Source organism: Hordeum vulgare, chromosome 2H, assembly GCF_904849725.1.
Source record: "Hordeum vulgare subsp. vulgare chromosome 2H, MorexV3_pseudomolecules_assembly, whole genome shotgun sequence".
Taxonomy (NCBI): Eukaryota; Viridiplantae; Streptophyta; class Magnoliopsida; order Poales; family Poaceae; genus Hordeum; species Hordeum vulgare.
This window is the reverse complement of record NC_058519.1, coordinates 402,576,236-402,588,887: the sequence shown is the minus strand read 5'-3', so window position 1 is coordinate 402,588,887 and position 12,652 is coordinate 402,576,236. Positions and strand designations below refer to the sequence as shown.

The 12,652-nt window shown below is 44.7% G+C and overlaps 1 protein-coding gene across 2 annotated transcripts; it reads left to right on the top strand.

The window, feature by feature from the left end:
* The first annotated feature begins 1,987 nt into the window (after positions 1-1,987).
* Positions 1,988-10,227, top strand: LOC123430159 (transcription factor BHLH6-like). 2 transcript variants are annotated; one of them, XM_045114056.1, is made up of 5 exons: positions 1,988-2,149; positions 2,252-2,474; positions 2,580-2,825; positions 2,936-3,106; positions 9,973-10,227. In XM_045114056.1, the coding sequence occupies exons 1-5, from the start codon at positions 2,058-2,060 to the stop codon at positions 10,039-10,041; spliced, it is 801 nt and encodes a 266-aa protein (XP_044969991.1). In that variant the 5' UTR covers positions 1,988-2,057; the 3' UTR covers positions 10,042-10,227. The 2 variants fall into 2 exon arrangements, with proteins under 2 accessions (XP_044969991.1, XP_044969993.1); XM_045114058.1 differs by having other exon boundaries at positions 2,002-2,149; positions 2,270-2,474.
* The last annotated feature ends 2,425 nt before the right edge of the window (positions 10,228-12,652 follow it).

The following is a 12,652-nucleotide window of genomic DNA, read 5'->3' as shown; positions in this document are numbered from 1 at the left end:
TTCTCCTACTAGTGAAAGTGTTGAAATATATTATCCTTCTTTCTCCATCAATTCAAACTTTTGGACCAATTAACTAAAGCATGAACTCACTAGCACTTACGTGTTAACGGATTCTTCCTCGGACTTGTGCGTGAGTTAAGAGGGTGCAAGAGAGATAGAAAGAAGAACGACAAAGAAGCTGAATGTCAGGTGGATGATGATGTGGCATGATCAGTGTTGAAAACAATGCAACATCCACACAAAACGCGTGAAGCGGTTTAAGGGACGATAAATATCCGATTTTGACAATTGAGGGACTAGGTTTTTTGGTTTTGAAATTGATGAACCAAATTATATATACCATGATAAAGTAAAGGCGGTTGCTATAAATCATCCGGTTGATCTTAGAAAAAGACCAACCGCCTGGATAGCCGTTCGATCTAATACTCGTGGTCGTTCGATGCATGCTCGCAGCAACGCACAACGTGTCTTCATCCTCTCGCTTGTACGACCCTCTGCTCCCTCCTAGTAGTGCTCACTTCGTCGGAGCAGCTGCCCCGGTAGGAGCTCCCATCACCGGAGTGTTGATCCTCTATCACAGCAACCCAACCGAAGCCGCCGATGACCGCTGCATTGCAGCACCAGGAGCCACCCTGCTCAAAAAAAGGCAACGTCGACCGCGCCAAAAAATCTTCAACGCAACAACTTCCAAGGCAGCTCAGGGTGGTGTGAAGCACCGGCTCGTCCGCCGGCACTCCATTGCAGCCCCAGTGACCCTCCATTGCAATCCCGGACGGTGCTCCGTTGCATCCCCTGACGAGCTTCAACGACCCCATGCGCGCTTCATTGCAGCTCCGGCGTGCTTCAATGCAACTCCGACCTGCTTCATTGTAGCTCCGGTGGCGCTTCATTGTAGCCCCGACGGAGCTCAACGACCCCGCGCAATGCTCCATTACAGCCTCCCACTGTGCTTCATTACAGCTGTGTGCACTTCACTACAGCATCGCGAGGGAAGCACGTCGCGTCAGGACGCAGGTACAACATCACGAGTGGGTTGCACCGAATACCGCTTTGCAGCAGCACGAGCGTCGGCGTCCCGACAAGATCAACGGCTAGTCGTTGATGCAAGACCGACTGCGACCTGCCTGCTGCAAGGGGTCAGCACACCGGTGCACCGAGGCCACCGCAGCTCGAGTGGAAAGAAGAAAGAGAGAGGGGATTCTTCGATCATAAGGATGAGAGCAAGGCGCGAGAAGCAGAGGCGATTTGATGGAGAAGAAAAAGGATCGGCTCATTTGATGAACAAGAAAAGAAGATGACCAGAGAAGAAAGGATAAGGCGTGGGCGGGTGGGTGGTCCTGTCAAGGACGCGTGAGGCGCCACAGACACGGCTTAGATCCTGAGAAATCAGTCGGTAAATTTTAATTATTTTCCTAAAGTAAAAGTATATTTGTCGTCCATGACCTTTTTCGTCCGGAAGAAAAACATCGCACAAGATTATGAGCCCCCACACGAAGATGCAGCTGCCCGCTGCCAAACATACATCATACATGGCCTGGACGGATCACATGCAAGGCGATGGATCCATACGTTGACAAGAAGGGGACAGCAGCGCATAGGCACAGATTCGATCTCGAATGGAACGGGAACCGAGAATGGAAAAACAGCCAATGGCTATTTGGCACGCACGACGTCTAGGCCGAGAAGGCGCCAGGTGCCATCACGTAGGGTGGTCTCGCTCGCATGTCGGCCCCCGCCACACAGCGACGCAGATCTACCATCCTCAATACGCTGCCACTTGTGCTAACGAATTCAGGCTATCCACACGCAGTCACATCCTGATCGCATCCTACAAGTAGTACTATTCCATGCTTCTGCATAAAGCATCTGGGTGCTGATTAGCGAGTGTACTAGTTAGTGAGGCATCAAGTACCCCTGGCAGAACAAAACTCCTCGCTATAAACAAGCGCCAGTACAGAACAGAGAGAGAGAGGGGGGGGGGGGGGGGGGGGGAGAGAGAGAGAGTTCAACAACCATCTGTGCGAGCAGATCGACCCGTTGTCTCGTTCCAAATTCCAATGGAGGCCGACATGGACATGAGCTTGGACTTCTCTTGGGAGACGCCTAATTTCTTCGAGGCCCAGGTGCTCGAGCTCGCCGTCGTCGACAGGTGAGCCTGCACATTCAAGTGCGCCACTCTGCTTTCTGATCATGGGGCAATCCATCGCCCGTGATTGTTCGATCCTTCCGTGCCTATTAACCGTTGGATTAGCCTTGTTGATTGTTGCAGTATGTACCTGTCGGCTGAGGACTCGCTGTCCGGTCTGTACTCCTGCTACGACGACTCGAGCTCGCCGGACGGCGCCAGCTCGTGGTCGACGGCCACGACGAGGGCAACCCGGGCGAGCAAGAACATAATCATGGAGAGGGACCGTCGCAGGAGGCTCAACGAGAAGCTTTACAACCTCCGCGGCGTCGTTCCAAACATCAGCAAGGTGAGCGCGCCCTGCCGCCCGCCCGCGTGGGACTGAGCAATTAGATCACTATACAACAAGAGAACCTGTGTGTTTAATTTACTTGCGTTTGTGCGGCGACGTTAGATGGACAAGGCGTCCATCATCCAGGACGCCATCGCGTACATCGAGGCGCTGCAGGAGCAGGAGCGGCAGCTTCTAGCCGAGATATCCGACCTCGAAACTCACAACTGCACCGCCTCCGTCGGGAGCCAGGCGGAGGAAGACAGCGCGGACTTGCCACGGCGACGGAAGATGAGGAGGACTAGCTCCGCCTCCTCCATCAACGACGCCATCACTTCCCCAGTCGCGTATCCCGTCGAAATCCTCGAGGTAAAATATCAACCTTCCGGGCAACCTTATGAAACGACACCATGCAATGCAATTGCAAAGACGTAAGTAGTACAGTCGATCGAATGAGAGTGCGGTTACGGTCTGTGCAGCTGGATGTGACGAATGTGTCGGAGAAGCTGTCGGTGGTGAGCCTGAGGCACGGCAAGGCGCGGGACGCCATGGCCAAGGTGTGCGGGGCGCTGCAGTCGCTGTGTCTCAAGGTGATCACGGCAAGTGTCACCACCGTGGCCGGCAGCATGGTCCATACCATATTCGTCGAGGTAACCATCCATCGGTTCGCTGTCTTTCCCACACAATCAATTGCTCCTCTCCCTCTATCCTGATTTCACCAACGAAAAGGATTTGCTTCTGTCCCTTTTACTTGGTTGCTCACGAATTTCTTTCATGACATCACCTCTGATGACGTCACATAAATGACCTCACATGTGACATGGCTCGGTTCAGGAAGAACGTACGCTGGGTTTCTTCATGAACTCGATAGATTCTTTAGTTTTGTTTGACTGAACTAGTAGATTCAACTCAGAAGTAGTAGCAAATATGGTCGTGTGTTGCAATATAAAAATAAATAAATCATTCTTTTGCACACACTGGACGATATCAGCAAATACCTTGAGATCTTCACACAACAAACAACATGATAAGTAGTGTTTTGTACAAAGGTAATGATTGGATAATTTGTTTAATTGTACTCAAGGTGTTTCTAAAAATCTTATGGCACAATCTTAAAAATATATGGATATTAATATTAAGCCACTTGTTTACATAAAGCTCGTATCAATAATTTATTGTACATCATCGTATATTGTCGGTTATTATGCACGATGAAAAATAGGATGAATGTGTACCTATTTCAACATTTAGCATAGTGTAGCTAGTATAAATCAACATCCGCTATAGTGTCAATACTATCTTTTATGAGAGTATTAAACTATCGTATCTGCTCAAGTTAAATGGGATAAGAAACTTATGTAATAGCCATTTTCAAAATAACCAATATAGAGAAGTTATTAATTAAGTTTGCACTATAAACTTTCTTTTAGAAATGAGTAACATTCAAGATAATAGCATATTTCAAAGGGTTGATCTCACGTCAGCTAGGTGGAACAGTAAAGTTTTGACCAATGGGCTAGCTGTGTTATGTATTTAATTTGGGTATGCATGGTATATAAACCAAAGAAAACGACATTGTAGCAAATCAATCCATCTTTACTTATGGGTGACATGATGGGTAATTTGTGTCAATTTTGGGGGTAGTTTTAATAATCGACATGCAAAAGCAATAGTATCTTTATTAGTAGGTATAGACATAGATAATTAGACGGGCAATGTATTTCAAAGTAAGACAGTTAACATCCTATCAATACTCTTAAATTTGCTTCTTTTGACCACAATTATAATCGGACACCAATGAAAATTCCCAGCAATAAGCCTTTGAAGCCGCATCGCCACTTGATCCTCCCACACAGAGACATACGTTATGTCTATCCCTTGTCCGTGCATTTCGAAGTCATGGACGACTTGAGTTGGGACACTTTTCTTTCAAAAAACATGAGTCTCAAACTGCAAACACAATATGTCATCACCACTGACTTGATCATCGAAAGAACCGCACAATCATCACAATTGTGTTCCAGCTTTAAACAACTACTACCACATATACTTAAACATTGTCTTCATGATATTATTTTTGTTATGTAAATTTATATTTTATTAGTTAAAATCATGATCATAATATGACCCAAAATACGAGGGGTACAAGTAAACCAGGACGGAGGTAGTATCGCATGGCTCAACTGTGGAGTCTATGGCAAAGTGTCCAATAAGACCACAATTGAAACAATAATTTTGTTCTTTTTTCCTCGTGAAGTCGGCTTTGAGGTCCACACCCGCTACAAATAAAGATTAACTCTCCATGGGATCGTACCCAGCTCAGATACTGCTACAAGCGTCGCCGCAGGGAGGTAAGATACCAGAGGTGTCTAACCCGACTTAAGGATATGAGCCTACGAGGGGTTCTAGGGCACGGTCAGCCGTTACCTCAGTAGTAGCATGAGGAGGGGGGACATTACTGCAACCCCTGCCACCTCGTCCACCCCTAGGGATGAAACCAGATACATTTGCAACGTCCTTGACTGTCCACGATGAAAGAATGTGGATGTGCCTAGAGGGGGTGAATAGACGCTTTAAAATAATTACGATTTAGGCTGGAACAAATGCGGAATAAAACTAACGTTTAATATGTCAAGCACAAAATCGAAAACAACTAGGCTCACCTATGTTCACCAACAACTTATGCTAAGCAAGATAAACAACTAAGGGTTAGCAAGATATATAAGAAGAGACGATGTGACTATCACAAAGTAAAGTGCAAAAGTAAAGGGCCCGGGTAAGAGATAACTCAAGCATGCAGAGACGATGATGTATCTTGAAGTTCACACCCTTGTGGATGCTAATCTCTGTTTTGCAGCGGTGTGGACGCATAATGCTCCCCAAGAAGCCACTAGGGCCACGATAATCTCCTCACGCCCTCGCACAATGCACGATGTCATGATTCCACTGAGGGACCCTTGAGGGCGGTCACCAAACCCGTACAAATGGCAACCCTTGGGGGCGGTCACCGAACCAGTATAAATTGCTCTGAGCAATCTCCAAAGTCTAATTGGAGACCCCGACGCTTGCTCTGAGCTTTACACCACAATGATTGAGCCCCAAGGCACGACCAAGCATCTAGGGCGCCAAAGCACCCAAGATTAACAAGATCTAGGATACCAAGTACCCAAGAGTAATAAGCTTCTCAACTTTACACTTCCATGTATCATCGTGGATAACTCAAACCTATGCACCAAATGCAATGGCAAGGGCACACAGAGTGCTAAGTCCTTCTGTCCCAAATCCCACCACAACAAGTAATGCTATGGAAGAAAATGAGAAGAAGAATGAAGAAGAACACGAATAACTCCAAGACCTAGATCCAAGGGGTTCCCCTCACATAGAGGAGAAAGTGATTGGTGGAAATGTGGATCTAGATATCCTCCCTCTTTTCTCTCAAGAATTAGCAAGAATCATTGGAGGGGTTGAGAGTTAGCAAGCTCGAAGAAGATCAACAATGGGGGAAGAACACGAGCTCAAAGGGTGGGAACCATTGGGGAAGAAAACCCCCTTAAATAGGTTCCCTCAAATCCAATCGTTATGCACTCAGCCCGCGCGTAAGCGGCAGTACAGCTGGGGGCAGCGGTACTTCCGCTAGAACGGTACTTCCTCTCAAGCACCGCCTAGAAAACCAACCTATCGAGAAGCAAAATATAAGCGAAAGTAGGAGCGGTAGTACACAGTGGAAGTACCGCCCAAGCAGTACTACCGCGTGATCACACAGAATTGCTCCGATAGTAAAACGACCATAACTTCTGCATACGAGCTTTGAATTGAGCAAACTCAAACTTGTTGGATAGCAGACGAAAAGTACTGTCCGAACATATCGAGATGTGAAACCTCTATGAATGAAGAACTGACAAAAACTGCAACATCGAAAACATCATAGAAGATGCATATGGACTCCAATTTTTATGAACTCAAGCTTGTCATAAAGATGCCCGTAAGCTCTAAAACTCACAAAGAGAAACACCAAACAAGAACTAAGAAAGATTATGCAAGGGTGCAAAAGGTTTGAGCTTTCAATGAACGATACAATCAAGGTACTCACTTGGGAGGCCACGTCCCCCCTTGATAGTACGACCATCGATCCTATAACCCAGTCTCCCCACTATCGCCATGAGACTGGTAAAATAGAAAACCTACCAAGGGCAAACCTATACCTTACACATAGTACACTTGAGCTAGATGATGACGATCTTGACTTCCTCAATATGGACCACCTTTCTTGATTGTGTTGGCTCGATGTAGACTAGTTGATTGCTCCCCTATACTCCACTGTGGGTGAGACACATTTCGACACATCTTCACAAGTCCATTGTCACCACAATGGATGGCAAGCTTCAAGCATGATCTCGCTGTGATGCTTCACTTGAACTTGCACACCACAATCTTGACGACGATCACCACTTGATCTCATCCTCCATGGGTTGTATGGGATCTTCCTCTTGATAAAATCCCATGGAAATATACCATACCATGGGATTATTTGATCCCACTCGGTACATCTTTTGCGCTCTGTGGGTTGATAAACTTGATTCACTCTTTGACTTAGTCTTGATCAACCTTGTGTCTTATCTTCTCTCTTCATAAAGATGATGTCTTGAAGATAAACATGAATGTTCACACAATCTTCTTCTTCAAGACATGTCTGCAATAAGCTCAACTCTCACATGATCAATATTTGGATAAACCCTTGAATACCACCTTGGTTATCATATAAACTCCTTGAAATCAATAGATGGACTTCAAGAAGTGCTTATGGACAAATCCTTCGAATATAACTCAAGGAAACCATTAGACCATAACGATTGTCATCAATCAAAACCACACATGGTGAAATACGCTCTTACACATGGAGCCCAATTTAAGCTAATAATCGCTACTTTAATAATGATGCAAATGTAAAATCCATTAGACCTTGCTGGCTTAATGGACACATTCATCGAACCCCCTGCTACCCCCAGCACTTTCCACAAGGAAACGTTGTCACACAGTTGTAGCTATCCATGAGCCCCGAAAATCCCTCAACAAAATCTCAATAGGCACACAAAAGTTCTGCATGTCATAATGAGCCACATAACCATTACCACGAGTATACTCCTCCCCGAACCTTGGTAACCACGGTCGCCACAATAATTCCGTCGCTAATATTCGCTGCCAAGCTACGATGAAGACCATTTGTAACAATCATCCTCATATACACCATCTCCATCATAGTCAAACTCTAAATTGTAAACATTCCTTCGGCCCGCGCCTTACCCAATCTGACTACGGTTAGCCCCAAAACCACTGCACCCCATGTGTGTTCTTTATATCTCTATCATCTTGATGATCTATTGTTTTTGCAATAAAAGGTGAATTTGTTTGTTTAAAATTGAGCATCAAGATGATACAAACACAAAGAGCACACACCCGGTCTTTGCGTAGTTAGGATGCACATAACCAACATCGACTCACGCACACAGAAACACGTCAGATAATAGTAAATTCGTATAAGACCAAAGCTATGCATATGCGATGAAAAGGGTAATACTCAAACCTATCAAATCCGCGATCCACAAACTAGATCAATGACCATAACCGCACTAACCATTTGATGACACCACACACATGACAACAAGATTCTCTAACAGCAATGCCTTCAAGAAGGGAACAACGCGCAAGCGTCGTCGTCACTAGACCCAACAAATATTGGCATTAAACCAACATGGTAGGCCTAGGCTTTCACCCTGGAACTCGAGACTGACGTCACTTATGTGTCGTCGTCATCACATTTTCGCGATCCCATCCACGACACAACCATCCATCTGCGCCCAAGCTATCATCCATAGTTTATATCTCCCTGCCAAATTCAACCAACGATTCTCGAGAGAGGAATCCTCACAAATACCTTTCGGTGGCCACCACATTCCATCATGATTCCACCGCCGCATGCTCGTGAGGTCGCCATAAGGACCACTACCAATGGTGGGACCCAACACCGACGACTACCACCTCACCAGCAAGAGCCCTACTCAGGCCTGTCAGTCTAGAAGGAGAAATGGCCGGAACCGGAGCATAAAAGGCACAACAGTATCGCCCACATGGAGCGCATTCGCCGCTAGATCAGGAGCACACAACCACCAGATTCAACGTCGTGCCTCTCGATCAATGACGACAAGAACCAATGCCGCATTTCCAAATAGTGCCACCACCACGTGCATCGATATTGTGGCCTCCACTGTAAAGCTAGGTTGCCATCCTCGGGCTATCCACCAAACGGCACTAGGAAGTAGCTGTTTCCGCGCAGCAAAAGCCACAAGAACGACACGCCTCGTGGTCACCTTGTTTGAGTTGTTCAAGGCTTTTCCTGTGAGCTCTTGAGTGACAGTGATGTGTTGGGAAGAGGAGTAGCACCGTAGCGGTAGCCATGATGAGGGTTTCCCCATATCATAGGAGGTGACGCAAGGGATACGGTTGTTCTGTTCTTTTCTAAGCCGTCGTCGACCTAGGAACAATTGTTTTTAGTGAGTAAGAATAGAACTATAAGTTTCAAGATATGAAAGTTGGTATAAGCCTCGTTGTGGACATAATATCGCAATCTTTTGGCCAATATTAATAGTCATTTATTTTACAAGTGCACTAAGTAGCAGCATCACATATTGGGCTTGCAGTGCGGCACCTCCCCCCCCCCCACTCTCTCATGCATGCATGCATTCATATATAAAAACATGATTTCAATAAAGCATTACCTCAAATTTGAATTTGAAAAAGCCTTCATATCTTAGATCGTCGACCATATTAATGATCCACTTTCACAAGCATTCTGGTGGCGAAATATTCAAAATTAGATCCCATATATGTTTCAACTTTTTTTCAATGAGTACTAGCCAGATTAGTGTAACTTACTTACCCATCTATTAGCTACTAAGTTGTCAGATTAAATTAACTTAGTTTCCTGATTTCTGGAAGTCGAGATACACTCTAAAAGCTTGCTTCGTGGTGCTTATGTTAGTTCATGTCTCTTCCTACTAATTGTTAGTCGCTGAATACTCACTCTCTGGCTATGCATACCATTGTAGTTTCCCAAAACATACGAAAGTATTGCTTGATAGCTATACAATCATCATTGCAACTGTTCATCGTTAAAGATCGAAACTAGGATAACATAATTGACAATAGATGGCGACTAAAAAATTCGCTGAAGAATGCCAACATGAGATCTTGTTTTGAAGCCCTTGTGGACACAAATCCAACCGTGTAGACGAGTCGCTAATTGGATTAACAATTTGTGACATAAATTATTTCAAAAGATCAAAAAATGTCATTAATGTGATGAAATTAACATTAGGTGAAAGTTTCCTTCATACATGTGTGTGCTCTTTCTACAAATGAAAAAACCCATTGCAAGGTGGTAGCATCAAAAGGCACATGCACACATTGCTACACATATTTGCCCTTAATTTTACTCATAAAATCTAGTTCAATTTTTCAGACGGAAGGGGTGGATGGTCCTCATACAATCAAGGAGATGATACAGCTTGCACTCCACCATCTCATGTGAGAAGAAACCCATCGACGTCCATGAGTTACTGATGATGCAAACGATACAGTGATGTCTGACGGGATCCCAACTTCTACCTATAGTATATCATGTTCACTACATCATGGTAGGAGAGGCCTATGAGTCCACCTTAGTACTAATGTATTCATCTAATAACACCATAAAGATTGCAATTATTAAGCATAATCACTTGCAAAAGGGTACCACATGGGTTAGTCGGGCGTGGCTCCATGTTGGGCATGGAGGTCGTTTAGGAGTAACGCTCCACACGGGGTTTTATAGAGGATTTACAAGGTGGTTAGGATCTGATTGGCTGAGATTTAATAAAATGAGACGGGTCCACTAGTGAAAAACAAGGGGGCAATTAGGCCCTTCCCAGTGCTCCATGGTGGACAGGTGCTAAGCATGCCACATAAGCAAAAAATGACATGGCATAGCAATTAAGGAGGAAAGAGAACACTTTGGTGACCCTGGGAAGAACCAATGCCATACATGTGAACCTAGGCCAACCAATTAAATGAAAAAAGATGACCAATGCATGAGAGAGTTTAGGTGCTAAATCATTAAATAGAGTGAGCTTAGCAACAACAAGTTAAGCACCTATGCATGGGAAGTTGAGTTGCTAAGCTATTTAATGCTCTTAGCACCACATCTTAGAACCTTTGCATCGGAAGAAGCCTTAGAGGAAGGAGCGCACATGTTTCCGTAAAAGTTTGTTGTTCGTTGCCCGTGAATCTAGTATTACTCATTGTTTTAGTGGGATTTCTACCATGATCCGCATGGGTGGGTTATTCACTTGTGGTACGTGCATTTATTCTTCAAGATTCAAAATACAAACTAAATATACCAAGGGTCCAAAGTATAAATTGTATTCACCGTAGTGTTACTTACATTGATATCTTCAAAATTAGGTACCATTTGAATAGGTTTGGCCATTTTTCTACATGAGGTATACCATAATCCTATTAGACTTTTTTTTTGAACGATTTGAATGATTACCGTGTAGCAACCACAGCGAGCAATCTTCAAATCATTCAAATATGCCTATTAGACCTGTAAAGGACTACTCGCGTTAGGTAGTTAGTATGTGTACATTATTAGGTATTATGGGTCTGGGCCCACTAAGTTTTGTACCTCGGCCCAACTATATTCTGAAATCATAAAGGCCAACTTAACTTGCATGGCAAGTGTGTAAGCTTAGTCTTGTACTACTGGTTGAGAAACAATAGCGTCGATATATAAGGGCATCTCCAATGGTTGTAAGATAGTTGTTGGTAGATTTGACACATGGGATTTTTGATGATGTGTCATGCAATAAATGAGGAAAGAGATCAAGGTTGTATGTATATTAACCAATATCCTTGCACAAGCCCCAATGTAGAATGAGAGAGCACCTTATTTATTATCTGACATTCATAACCCACAAGTATAGGGGATCGCAACAGTTTTCGAGGGTAGCGTATTCAACCCAAATTTGTTGATTCGACACAAGGGGAAGCGAAAGAATATTCTCGAGTATTAGCAGTTGAGTTTTCAATTCAACCACACCTGAAAGACTTAGTATCTGCAGAAAAGTTTCAGTAGCAAAGTAGTGTGATAGTAACGGTAGCAGTAGTGACAGCAGCAGCAGTGACAACAGTAGTAGTGACAGTAGTAGCGGTAAAGTAACTTAGCAAGGACCAGTAGGAAAAGCTCGTAGGCATTGGATATGTTATGGATAATTATGCTGGGTGACATTAATCATGCAACAATTATAACATAGGGTGATATGTAACTAGCTCATGTTCGTCAATGTAATGTAGGCATGTATTCCATATTTAGTCATACGTGCTAATGGAAAAGAACTTGCATGACATCAATTGTCCATCCCTCCCATGGCAGCGGGTCCTAAGGGAAACTTAGGGATATTAAGGTCTCCTTTTAATAGAGAACCGGAACAAAGCATTAGCACATAGTGAATACATGAACTCGTCATACTATGGTCATGTCCGGGAGTGGTTCCGGCTATTGTCACTCCCGGGTTGCCGGGTCATAACACATAGTAGGTGACTACAACTTGCAAGATAGCATCAAGAACAAACATATATTGATGAAAACATAATAGGTTCAAATGTGAGATCATGGCACTCAGGCCCTAGTTACAAGCATTAAGCATAGCAAAGTAGTAGCAACATCAATCTCAGAACATAGTGCATACTAGGGATCAAACCCTATCAAAACTAACTCGATTACATGATAGATCTCATCCAACCCATCACCGTCCAGCAAGCCTACGATGAGATTACTCACGAACGGTGAAGAGCATCATGGAATTGGCGATAAAGGATGGTTGGTGATGACGACGGCGTCGATTTCCCCTCTCCGGAGCCCAGAACGGACTCTAGATCTGCCCTCCAGAGGAAGAACAGGAGGTGGCGGCGGCTCCATATCATAAAACGCGATGAAATCTTCTCTCTTAATTTTTTCTGGGAAAAAGAGAATATATAGAGCTGGAGTTGGAGGCTGCGGAGCCACGAGGGCCTCACAAGCCTGCCAGGCGCAGCCAGGGGGGTTGGCCCGTGCCTCCTGGGCTTGTGGGCTCCTGGCTCCACGTCTCGATCGAGGTGATTCT